The 13,054-nt window shown below is 37.0% G+C and overlaps 1 protein-coding gene across 1 annotated transcript in view; it reads left to right on the top strand.

Annotated features, from left to right (window-relative positions):
* Positions 1-13,054, top strand: part of GRK3 (G protein-coupled receptor kinase 3) — a 2,112,642-nt gene that overhangs the window by 1,524,146 nt on the left and 575,442 nt on the right. Inside the window, exon 11 of the mRNA XM_044068485.1 lies at positions 3,224-3,354. Coding sequence (XP_043924420.1) covers positions 3,224-3,354 — 131 coding nt within the window. The remainder of the gene's footprint in view (positions 1-3,223; positions 3,355-13,054) is intronic.

Genomic DNA, 13,054 nt, shown 5'->3' with positions numbered 1-13,054 from the left:
TTGTTTATTAATGCAGATGCAGGGGAAATTTTAGCTCCTTATCGAAAGGTTGCCACTTGAAATGTTAAGTGCTTTCCCTCAAAAAAAGACAAACATTCCAGAAGAAGAGTGAATTTTGAGTGTCACTCTTCTCTTTTAAACTTCTTTTATGCAGGAGGGCAAGCCCCCCTGCACACCCAGATGTATGGGCAGGCCTCTCACCCTTACAGCCCTGAATTTATATATACCAACAACTAGACTGCCATACCGTGTAGAAAAGGGAATATTGTAAGAAACGGCCATCTCAGACTTAGTATTTTTAGTCATACCATGTAGAAAAGGGAATATTGTAGGAAACGGCCATCGCAGACTTAGTATTTTTAGTCATAGCATGTAGAAAAGGGAATATTGTAGGAAACGGCCATCTCAGACTTTGTATTTTTAGTCATACTGTGTAGAAAAGGGAACATTGTAGGAAACGGCCATCTCAGACTTAGTATTTTTAGTCATACCGTGTAGAAAAGGGAATATTGTGGGAAACGGCCATCTCAGACTTAGTATTTTTAGTCATACCGTGTAGAAAAGGGAACATTGTAGGAAACGGCCATCTCAGACTTAGTATTTTTAGTCATACCGTGTAGAAAAGGGAATATTGTAGGAAACGGCCATCTCAGACTTAGTATTTTTAGTCATACTGTATAGAAAAGGGAACATTGTAGGAAACGGCCATCTCAGACTTAGTATTTTTAGTCATACCGTGTAGAAAAGGGAATATTGTAGGAAATGGCCATCTCAGACTTAGTATTTTTAGTCATACCGTGTAGAAAAGGGAATATTGTGGGAAACGGCCATCTCAGACTTAGTATTTTTAGTCATACCATGTAGAAAAGGGAATATTCTAGGAAACGGCCATCTCAGACTTAGTATTTTTAGTCATACCGTGTAGAAAAGGGAATATTGTGGGAAACGGCCATCTCAGACTTAGTATTTTTAGTCATACCATGTAGAAAAGGGAATATTGTGGGAAACGGCCATCTCAGACTTAATATTTTTAGTCATACCATGTAGAAAAGGGAATATTCTGGGAAATGGCCATCTCAGACTTAGTATTTTTAGTCATACCGTGTAGAAAAGGGAATATTGTGGGAAACGGCCATCTCAGACTTAGTATTTTTAGTCATACCGTGTAGAAAAGGGAATATTGTGGGAAACGGCCATCTCAGACTTAGTATTTTTAGTCATACTGTGTAGAAAAGGGAATATTGTGGGAAACGGCCATCTCAGACTTAGTATTTTAGTCATACTGTGTAGAAAAGGGAATATTGTGGGAAACGGCCATCTCAGACTTAGTATTTTTAGTCATACCGTGTAGAAAAGGGAATATTGTGGGAAACGGCCATCTCAGACTTAGTATTTTTAGTCATACCGTGTAGAAAAGGGAATATTGTGGGAAACGGCCATCTCAGACTTAGTATTTGTAGTCATACCGTGTAGAAAAGGGAATATTGTGGGAAACGGCTATCTCAGACTTAGTATTTTTAGTATGCTTTTTAGGTCAGTCAGTCTCTGTGTATCGAGACTCACTCCAGAGGATCAAGACATTTCAAATGGTTACTTGAAATTTCAGTGGGATGCAGCAGAGGCTATCTTAAATACCAGAAATTTTATTACCCATATTTTAAATCATGTTCCCAATCCTAACGAGTCACTACTGTTTATGCATCCCCACCAGTTCCTTGAGGAATGCTCACCTCATGTGTGAGCACATCTTACTACACCAATCACATGAGTGAAACTTCATGAATGCAAACAACATTCAGGAGTAAATATTCACAGACACAAAGTGTTTTACACAGAAGCAAACCCCCTGCACCCACCTATTGTGGTGACTTGCAATCTCCACGTTTGTGTCAGCATATATTTATAATGTCTGTACCTCTCATGTAGCAAGATATGAAGTCCTAGTTGTGATATGTAAGTGAACGAACAATTAAAATATGTTGCCAGTAATGTGGCTGTTATATGTTGAGTAATGCTGCTTAACATCTATTTTTAGAATTAATAAGCTTTGCTCAAAACAAGCTGGCTGGTGTACATTGAATCGATTAGACTATGTCTGTATATCAGATATGAATGGATACTATGCACAGAAAATGCAAAGCATTGTTTTTGTTTATTGATGAAATTTGTTTGGGAGGACATTATCTTACCAGACTGAACTTATTTCTACAGTCAGTAGTCATTAGGACTACTCACCTTCTGATCGTGGTCAGTCACTAAATGAATGATGCTGCAAGCAGAAGCTACAATACTGCGTTCTACTTTCATTCATTCATATGCAGTGATACATCGTGGAAATGTCATATGAACTAAAGCTATGAGCTTGGTACTTGTTAGCCCATTTTCTGCAGAGGGATGTTGTGACATTTTAGAGTGGTGGCTAGACAGATCCACATTTAGTTATACCGATCGATAGTGGATTGTATTACTTGGGGAAAAAAGTAGGACTGTTTAGTTTGTTTTACATTTTCATATATGTACATTGCATGAGAAAAATGTTTTATGCATGTCAGTCAACTGTTCTACCTTTTCATTTATGTAAATTGCATGAAGTGTTTTATGTACTTGTCAGTCAGCTTTGGCAAGCACGGATACTTCCTGTTACAGATCTGAGTATTATTAACACAGTTACAATCTTTAGATTTGGAAGAGACTGCAAGTTTTTAACAGAGATCTTTTGAATTGCTAAGAACTTACAAAAAGAGGGATTTTGAAGCTATTGTGGAAAGATAAATGGAGAAATAGAGACAGAGAAAGAAAGTTGATATATTTAGACCAAAATGTATATGCCTAAATGTTTTAAGGTGTCAGTTTTCAAATATTACTAAAGGACACAGATAGGTACATTAAGAAACTTAGTTTGCCATTATTTCCATTAATCTTGTCCTTGTTGTCATCCAACAATTAAACAAGGATTTTATATAGCACAGCATAGCAATGTGCAGGTAGTTTACCTTGCCCCCTTCAAGAAAATTAGTTCTGAGCATGAGAAGTTAGGGTTCAGCTGTCTGTATCCCTTTGCAGTTACCCAAATAAAGACTTATGAGAAAGCTGTGTTCCCATGCTCATCTTTTATGGTTGAAGCTTATACTACCAGCACACTAATGCACCCATCAGGTAATTATGTGAAGAAACTTGGTTAATAGATTAACTTGTCTTTTATCTGTCCCCTTTCTCATTTCAGGAGGAGATTTGCACTACCACCTTTCACAACATGGAGTATTTTCTGAGAAGGAAATGAGATTTTATGCTGCAGAAATTATCCTTGGTTTAGAACACATGCACAATCGATTTGTCGTATATAGAGACTTGAAGGTGGGCATGCTGCAATAATGAATGTGTTAGCTTTAAAACGTCTTTTCAAAGTAATGAGTTAGCTTTAAAATGTCTTTTTAAGAAAATAATACCCTTTGATGCTTTGACAGGTAAGACGTATGTAACATTTCCTCATACAGAAAAATTCCTAGGTCATTGCAACTACACGTGCTGATGTCAGCACATTACTTTTTCCTGAGCAATATATTTAACTTTTGATTCCTTAGAACAGAGATAACTAGATCAAAAACACTGCTGGCAGCTTTCCCTGTTGTATTCCAGAAATCCCAACTATCAGTAGCTCTCAGGCTGTCTCATTTTCTTTTACCACTTTACCAAATGGCTAGACAAAGCTTTTTATTGTTCACTTAACATAACTTGCTGAGCATTAATTTTTCAGGAACAATGACCAAAATTCAAATGAAACGATTTAAAACTGACTGCCATAATCACAGTCATGGAGGGATCACCTACTGTGCAGAGGGGAATAATAGAGGAACAGTTTTGATGATCTTAGTGAGAATTTTGATAAAACATAACAATATTTCTGTAGCATAGTTATGCACAAATCTGTTGCTTTATGGTTTTGATTGCTTGTGTTAATGCAGGCTAAACAAACAAAAGTAAAAAATAAAGTTGTTTATCTATGCCCAGTTCTTCATAAGATATCTGATAGGTTAATATAAACTCCTTTTTGTATAAAACAAATCAAAATATCAGCAAAAGTAATAACGTGTGGTGATTCTGATTTTGGTGTAAGTAGCCTATTGAGATGATGGAGACTGCTTTGAAAAAATGACTTTTTTTTTAGTATTAAAGTCAGTGTAAACATAGATTTCATCACTGTGTGTCCCCATATACCACCATGCAGGAAGCTTTGATTCTCAACAACATTCTTTGAGGTCACATGACCTCAGAGTAATATTTGTGTTTTCACTGAAATGGACTGTCTATTAATAAGCACTCAACAGCCAGCAGTCCATATACTTCCATTGCTCATGCAAGTGTGTATGTTAGAATGCACGTGAATGACAGCCCCATAGTGAAAGACCTCTGCAGTAGGAGTAATTTCCTTTTCCTCCATGATGCTTTGACCTTGAATTTCATTAAGAAGAATGGTGCAGGTAAGAGCATGTCAGAGTTTTCTACCTCTCAAAGACATGTTTTCCTTTCACTAATCAAAAGTATTGTTCTCACAACAGGATATGTTTTTAGCAGGTCAATCTTCATCAGTGAGAATACAGAATTGCACTTTAACAAAATGGTCTGCATTCATCTTGCCTACTCATTTATAATACCATCCTGTGCTTAGGGCAACTTTATTCTGTCATTATGTAACTGTAGTCTAAGTCAGTTACCAGAATTAGTACTGCCCCAGGCCAAAATCCAAAAGTAAAGTATAGTAAGTGAAGTCTATCCTGCTTCTGAGCTGATCAACATCTTGTGAACATATTCCTGTAGTTGTCTAAATGAGTGGACAAGTGAAAGACAGTGTCAAATAACTCAGCGGCTAGAGTGCGTTTTGATATCCAGTTTTAATTTGTAGGACTTACAGACCGAATGCTACAAGCTAAACAATAAATTTAGGATTTTTATGACATAGTGATAAACTGTAACCTTCAAATTTAGATGAGAGATTATCACAGGTCTGAACAATGTTGATATATGCAGCCATTTTGCAACTAACTTTCTGTACCAACTTTAATACATGCAATATGTGTATTGCTACACTTTTATATGAGGCAGGTCCTACATGATTATCAGTAGGTTGATGGTGATCTGTAAAATGGCTATAAAACAAATGTCATTACGTTATAGGTTCATAGCTAGTTTTTATATGAGGCAGGTTTTACATGATTCTCAGTAGGTTGATGGGGACCTATAAAATGGCTATAAAACAAATGTCATTACATTATCGGTTCATAGCTAGATTTTATATGAGGCAGGTCCTACATGATTCTCAGTAGGTTGATGGGGACCTATAAAATGGCTATAAAACAAATGTCATTACGTTATCGGTTCATAGCTAGTTTTTATATGAGGCAGGTCCTACATGATTCTCAGTAGGTTGATGGGGACCTATAAAATGGCTATAAAACAAATGTCATTACGTTATCGGTTCATAGCTAGTTTTTATATGAGGCAGGTCCTACATGATTCTCAGTAGGTTGATGGGGACCTATAAAATGGCTATAAAACAAATGTCATTACGTTATCAGTTCATAGCTAGTTTTTATATGAGGCAGGTCCTACATGATTCTCAGTAGGTTCATGGGGACCTATAAAATGGCTATGAAACAAATGTCATTACGTTATAGGTTCATAGCTAGTTTTTATATGAGGCAGGTCCTGCATGATTCTCAGTAGGTTGATGGGGACCTATAAAATGGCTATAAAACAAATGTCAGTATGTTATAGGTTCATAGCTAGTTTTTATATGAGGCAGGTCCTACATGATTCTCAGTAGGTTGATGGGGACCTATAGAATGGCTATAAAACAAATGTCATTACGTTATAGGTTCATAGCTAGTTTTTATATGAGGCAGGTCCTACATGATTCTCAGTAGGTTGATGGGGACCTATAAAATGGCTCTAAAACAAATGTCATTATGTTATAGGTTCATAGCTAGTTTTTATATGAGGCAGGTCCTACATGATTCTCAGTAGGTTGATGGGGACCTATAAAATGGCTATAAAACAAATGTCATTACGTTATCGGTTCATAGCTAGTTTTTATGTGAGGCAGGTCCTACATGATTTTCAGTAGGTTGATGGGGACCTATAAAATGGCTATAAAACAAATGTCATTACGTTATCGGTTCATAGCTAGTTTTTATATGAGGCAGGTCCTACATGATTCTCAGTAGGTTGATGGGGACCTATAAAATGGCTATAAAACAAATGTCATTACGTTATCGGTTCATAGCTAGTTTTTATATGAGGCAGGTCCTACATGATTCTCAGTAGGTTGATGGGGACCTATAAAATGGCTATAAAACAAATGTCATTACGTTATCGGTTCATAGCTAGTTTTTATATGAGGCAGGTCCTACATGATTCTCAGTAGGTTGATGGGGACCTATAAAATGGCTATGGAACAAATGTCATTACGTTATAGGTTCATAGCTAGTTTTTATATGAGGCAGGTCCTACATGATTCTCAGTAGGTTGATGGGGACCTATAAAATGGCTATAAAACAAATGTCATTACGTTATCGGTTCATAGCTAGTTTTTATATGAGGCAGGTTCTACATGATTCTCAGTAGGTTGATGGGGACCTATAAAATGGCTATGGAACAAATGTCATTACGTTATAGGTTCATAGCTAGTTTTTATATGAGGCAGGTCCTACATGATTCTCAGTAGGTTGATGGGGACCTATAAAATGGCTATAAAACAAATGTCATTACGTTATCGGTTCATAGCTAGTTTTTATATGAGGCAGGTCCTACATGATTCTCAGTAGGTTGATGGGGACCTATAAAATGGCTATAAAACAAATGTCATTACGTTATTGGTTCATAGCTAGTTTTTATGTGAGGCAGGTCCTACATGATTCTCAGTATGGCTATAAAACAAATGTCATTATGTTATCAGTTCATAGCTAGCTGCCCTTGTTGCCCATTTTTAAGCCTAGCCAATTTTCCTTTTCTTGGTTAAATGAACCTGTCTCATTTGGTATTACACTGGTCAACACAGTTACCTAATAATATAACAAGTAGTCAGCAAACAGGATGTATTACTCATTTGCTTCCCTGCCCTGGCTTTAGTCTTTGGAGAAAGGGGACTTCACACCCAGCACTGAATATTTAACAAAAATTATGTGGTGGTACCTTGCAATGAGCATGTTATGTAATGACTGATTTGCCACGGCAGAGTTAATTGTTTTTGTGTAAACTAGCTGCTTTCTGTTATCATCAAATTCTTACACATGTTCACGACACTTATAACCTTACACATTGTGGTAAATTGTATTTATCTCTCCTTAGTCATTTAGTGGGATACTGCAGGCTAAGAAGGTGACAGAAATATGCCAGGATATGGTGTTGAAATAGCATTTTGAGAAATGTTACATCTGACAGAAGCCAGCATATTGAGACAAAAAATAAGCAGTGACACTGGACAAGGGATCAGGGTTTGTGACTGGAACAAAGATGTGTGGTGACCTACCAGAGAGAGAGAGAGAGGGAGGCATCCTTTAAGCTGAGTAGAGACAGAGATGTTAAGTGCAGAGCTGAAAAGGATGATATAATTCACCACATCTTTAAATTAAGATGGAAAGTGGAAGGATTTCACAGAAGCAAAACAGGTATGTAATCATATGGCAGAAAAAAGAAAAAAAAAAGATGCAAAGCATAGCAATGAATAAGGGTAGCACAGAAAATATTTGGGTAGTTGTACCATGCAGTGCAAGGAATTTGGATAAGAAGATTGGGGAACTGCAAGCAATGGTACAGGAGGGCTTGTGGACATTATTGGTATCACAGATACATAGAAACATGACAGGTGCAGGTTAATTTTCCATGTATCCTTATGTGAATAGCTTTTTATTTAACTTTCTGCTTTAAGATGTTAATAGATTATTTTATTATAATTTTCTTTCTAATTTGCACTGCTATAGAGCTTTCTTCCCAAACACTCTGCTGAAAAGGGGGTTTGTTGCCCATGTCAACAAATGGAAACAAATTCATGCAGAAATAAATAAGTAAATAAAAACATACATTATAACATTAGCATATATCTGTGATGACAGTACTTCCTTTATACAGCCTTTGTTTTGTATCTTATCTTCCTCTTGTTGATATTAGCAATAGAAATCTTTACTATTTTGCTTCCATTTCACCCTATGTAAGCACCCACAAGCTGATAATTTGCCAAATACTTTTGACTCTATCTCTTCTATTTTTCTCTTAGGCTGATTCATTCTTATTTTCTGTATTTGCACTGTAACTTTATTTGCCAACCTAACTATACATTTAACCTGCTGTCACCTGTCCAGCCTGGTTGTAGCTGTACTTCTGCCCTCTGTGAATGCATATGCATGTGACTGTGTGTGTGTGTGTGTGTGTGTGTGTGTGTGTGTGTGTGTAGGTGTATGCTTTATGTGTCTAGCAGCAAACAGCTGAAATACATTTACACTGCTGACTTTTTATATATTAATTTATTCACTCAATCATACTTGGATATCTGAGCTGTGCGCCATCAATAAATTAGTTAATATGTGTGTGTGTGTGTGTGTGTGTGTGTGTGTGTGTGTGTGTGTGTGTGTACACTCTGTGCTTGTGATGGTAACTAGCCGGAATGCATTACTATGTCTACTCTTTTTAATTATGCATGTATTCATTCATAATCAGACATCTGAGCTGTACACAATCAACAAAGAGGCTACAGATGTGTGTGTCTGTGACTACAGTTGTAATGGATTTCACAATATCTGACAACAGTGAGCTAAAATACACTGGAGTAAGCCCTCTGCACAAACACACACACACGCGCACACAAACACACACACACAAACACACACACACACACACACACACACACACACACACACACACACACACACGCACACACATAGATGCAGGGTAACAGACATGAAGACACACACACACACATAGATGCAGGGTAACAGACATGAAGACACACACACACACACACACACACACACACACACACACACACACACACACACACACACACACACACACACACACACGCACACACACAAAATCTCCACTGAAATTGCTGATTGGTGCAGTTACTAACAGTTATTGAGCAAGTTAAATATTTTAGTTAAATCACATAGATGTTGTGACAGAATAGGTATGCTTCCATGTAGTTGGCATTTCCCTGTATATTATTTTTCTCCTTTGGAATATTAACTATCTAACAGGGTTCCCCAATTCTCCAGGCCCATTTTCTAAAGTAAGTTAATTCCAGTCCTGCAGTATGATCACACCATTCATGTGTTGCCATCTCTTTTTAGAAAAAAGGGATTGTGTGTATGTGCATGAGTGTGTGTGTGTGTGTGTGTGTGTGTGTGTGTGTGTGTGTGTGTGTGTGTGTGTGTGTTGATAAGGAATAATACCATTGTCTAGGAGAAAATAAAGTAAGATCCAAACAACATTGTTAGCTTATTTCATTATTAAGAGTTTCAAATGTATATGACTTAAGCATGTAAACAGGGTTGGAACTTGTGTGTGGAATATCAAAAAAGCAAGCATTAGTATTGTAACTATTGCTTAATATGTTTGATTATTTGAATAAACCCTCATCACATTCCACTAAGGTTGATATGTTTTCACTATGTCTACCATTTTGTCAAAACAGACCATCTACATACTTTTAAGTGGTCACTCAATTATTTTTGGTTGTAGCCATAGGTAAGTATTTGCCATCAGCCATGTTTCAGACCATCAGTTATACACTCCTACTTCCTTGACAACTGTCCAGTTTACTTTATGGACCGAGGCAACACACTTGGACACATTTTTGTGTAAGCAGCCAGGCATTGATTAAGGCAGAGATTAGGGCAGCTTGGTACAACACTATAATGACAGCTTCATGTGGCTTTTTGTTATTTTCTACCCCTATTCTACTCAGTATCCAGTAACCATTATGTCATGCACTTCACCAGACTAGAATTATTGATGTCTACAGACAGCTGTATGTGTTTTCACTAGACATTGCACACCGTGCCTTGGGGTAGAGGGGCAAGAACAATTGCACTTAATCTGTAGTTCACCAGCTGACTCCTCATGGCAAAAGATGGCTTATCAGACTCATATTATTGAAGATATTGGGCCACTGCTTATAAGAATTTATTGACATGGAAAGAAGACCCCACATGGATCACACTTTTCTACAAAGTTGCAACCTTTTGTGAGTAGACATTTCCTGTTTGATGCTGTGACCTCATAGTTGATTATATCAGAGAAGTTCCAAAAAACTTCCCTCGCAGTAAGCAGGACCCAAAAAAATCAATCCAGACAAAAAACCCACAGGCTAAGGTAACAACTTGCAGAAATAAAATGTAAAATTCTAAGTAATAATCCACAGTGTTGAAAATCCAAGATAAAAGTTTGTTCTGTAAGTGCTTTCACAATACATCAATATTACTTCATCAGACAAGTAAAAGAGAATTAAACATCCATTAAATATGCTTAATCAGAATTCAAATGAACCAATGAAAAAGCTTGCATCATAGAAAATAAACCTTCCCCTTATTTGATATAAAAATATAACTTTTAGCTTAAAGCTACATGCTCAAAAATAAAATAGCTAAGTACAGGAATATTTAATGTTAAAATAAGCATAAAGTTATGCAACAAATATATAACAATATAAAAATATTTTACAAAAACTTTGTTCTATATTTATTTAATACGCCTAGATTTAAGAATTGGTTTAAGGGGAACTGAGCCAGGCCCCTGTGAGCATCAAGTCTTAATATCCATTCCAATTCAGCACATTCAGTTCGATTAACATGATCACCAAGCCTCTCACACAAATGCTGTATATGTAGTACTTGAAAAACAAAGATGTGCTCTGTACCCATCATCACTGTATGCTTAGCTAAGGCACTGTAGTCTAATTCTTTCTTGGTACAATATAAATGATCCCTTATCCGCTCCCTTAATCGTCTGTTAGTTTTTCCTACATAAAAATGGAAGCATACTTTACAGTGCGCTACATAAACCACATTTTGTGTATTACAATCAGCTCTTACCCTAAGTTCCCATAGATGTCCAGTCTCTGGATGTTTAAAGAACCTTGATTCATCAATAAATAAGCATTGTGCACAACTGCCACAGCTATGTGCTCCAGCTAGGCTATTTGCCCTGATGTTTCTATTTCTTGGGTAACATAGTTGTTGCTTAAGATTCTTCTTGTTCTTATAAGTGAAATTAGGTTTAATACCTACTACTTTTGTGGTGCCATCATTACCAGTAGTGTGTGCCAGTTCCTTTCTATGGTGCTCCTAAATTTGGTGAAATTGGTTGCATAGGGAATAACAATGGGCAAATGAGACCTGTTTGCTGTGGGATTCCACACAGGCTCAATAGTGGTAGGCAAAGAAAAATATGGCTTAGCTGTCCCTGCTCTCTCCTTTTGAACCTTAGAATAAGCCTCTCTAACTTCTTGTTCACTATACTCTTTATTATACAATACCTACTTAGGTTCTTAAGTTTCAATACAGGTGCCATTGAACAGACCTCATTCAATCCAGGTCAGTGGTATGAGTTCAACCTTAGTTGCCACAGCAATTCTAATTCTTCTAGCTGTAACAGGTAGGGGCCCCCCCGGGAGTCGGTGTCTAGCAAAAGGGCTGTCCTGTTTGTAAAATCAATGCTGGAGAATAATAAAACTAGAGGTAAAAAATCCCCAGGGACATACAAGTGTGAAGCATGCAATGCAAACATATAGATACAGGTATTAAATTTACAATAAGAGGAAGGCATTATTACACGAAGGAGAAATATAACTGTAACTCAAAACTGATAGTCTACCTAGCACAGTGTCATAGTTGCCCAGCATAATATATTGGCAAGATGGACCGTAGATTTAGAGACAGGGTGTATGAGCATACTTACTACATTAGTAAATGCAAACAGGACAGCCCTCTTGCTAGACACTGCTGGGACCACCCAGGTCATGGTTTCAAATTTAGAGTCATTGACTCAATTAGGACCAACTCCCAATTTTTTAATTGGGGGTGGCGGGAAGTATAATTTAGTATAAAAGCTGTTTTGTACCTGCTAAAACAAATAAACAAAAAACAAACTAGGTAAGAAACAGACAGCTTGCTGTAACTCCCAACACATGGCAGCATCGGACTTGCAAGAAAGCGCTTACAATTAAACGTGTGTTGAGATTTACAGCAAGCTGTCTGTTTCTTATACTGTTTTGTACCTGCTGTTTTTTGTCTGAAGAAGTCTGGTCATAGAATCAGATGAAAAGCAGTTAACTTTACAATGTGGTACTGTGGTTTGTTCACCTTTCATCATCAATTTTATTAAAGAGCTGAATAGCTGAAGATTTTTTGGTGTTTGAGGTGCTTTATCCTGCATTTTCATTTTTTAACAGTTTGTGGTGTTGAACTTTTGTTGTATTGCGTTTGATGGCTAGCGGAAACAGCACCGATTCCCAGGATCTCTACAACACTCAAGAAAGCCAATATGAAGCAGGGAACCTTACTAGGCTGATAGCCATGCTTTTCCAATGACTGGACACTTTGTCAGAAGGTTTAGACACTGTTTTGCCCCCAACTAATTGTGCTTCTGTTATTAAGAATCAGAATATGGGAGCTGACACTTCCCAAGTAAGAGTTAAGACCTTAGACATCTCCCCCGTTCAAAATTCTGAGTCTTTACATACTAATGGTAACTATATGGACTGATTTGATATCTCTAAATGGTTGAATATGGTTACTGTGTTTAACAAAAACATTAACAATTTACTTGGATCATCAATAGCATCTGATTTGAAATTGCTAGATGCTAAATTGTTCAAGACAAAAAAACTACAGCTAGAAATAGCCTATTTTAGTGAATGTACAAAGGAGGGAGTGGTTCCAAAGGGATTGAGATCCTGTCAATACCCCACAGGTCCCATCTCAGGCTCTCCCTTCCATAAAGATCTACTGGACGTATTTAATAAGCATGGTTTTGAACTAATGCAACTTATCAGCAAACATTA

Source organism: Protopterus annectens, chromosome 4.part0 (assembly GCF_019279795.1).
Source record: "Protopterus annectens isolate FY-2018-M chromosome 4.part0, PAN1.0, whole genome shotgun sequence".
NCBI lineage: Eukaryota > Metazoa > Chordata > Ceratodontiformes > Protopteridae > Protopterus > Protopterus annectens.
This window is presented reverse-complemented; position numbering and strand designations above follow the sequence as displayed.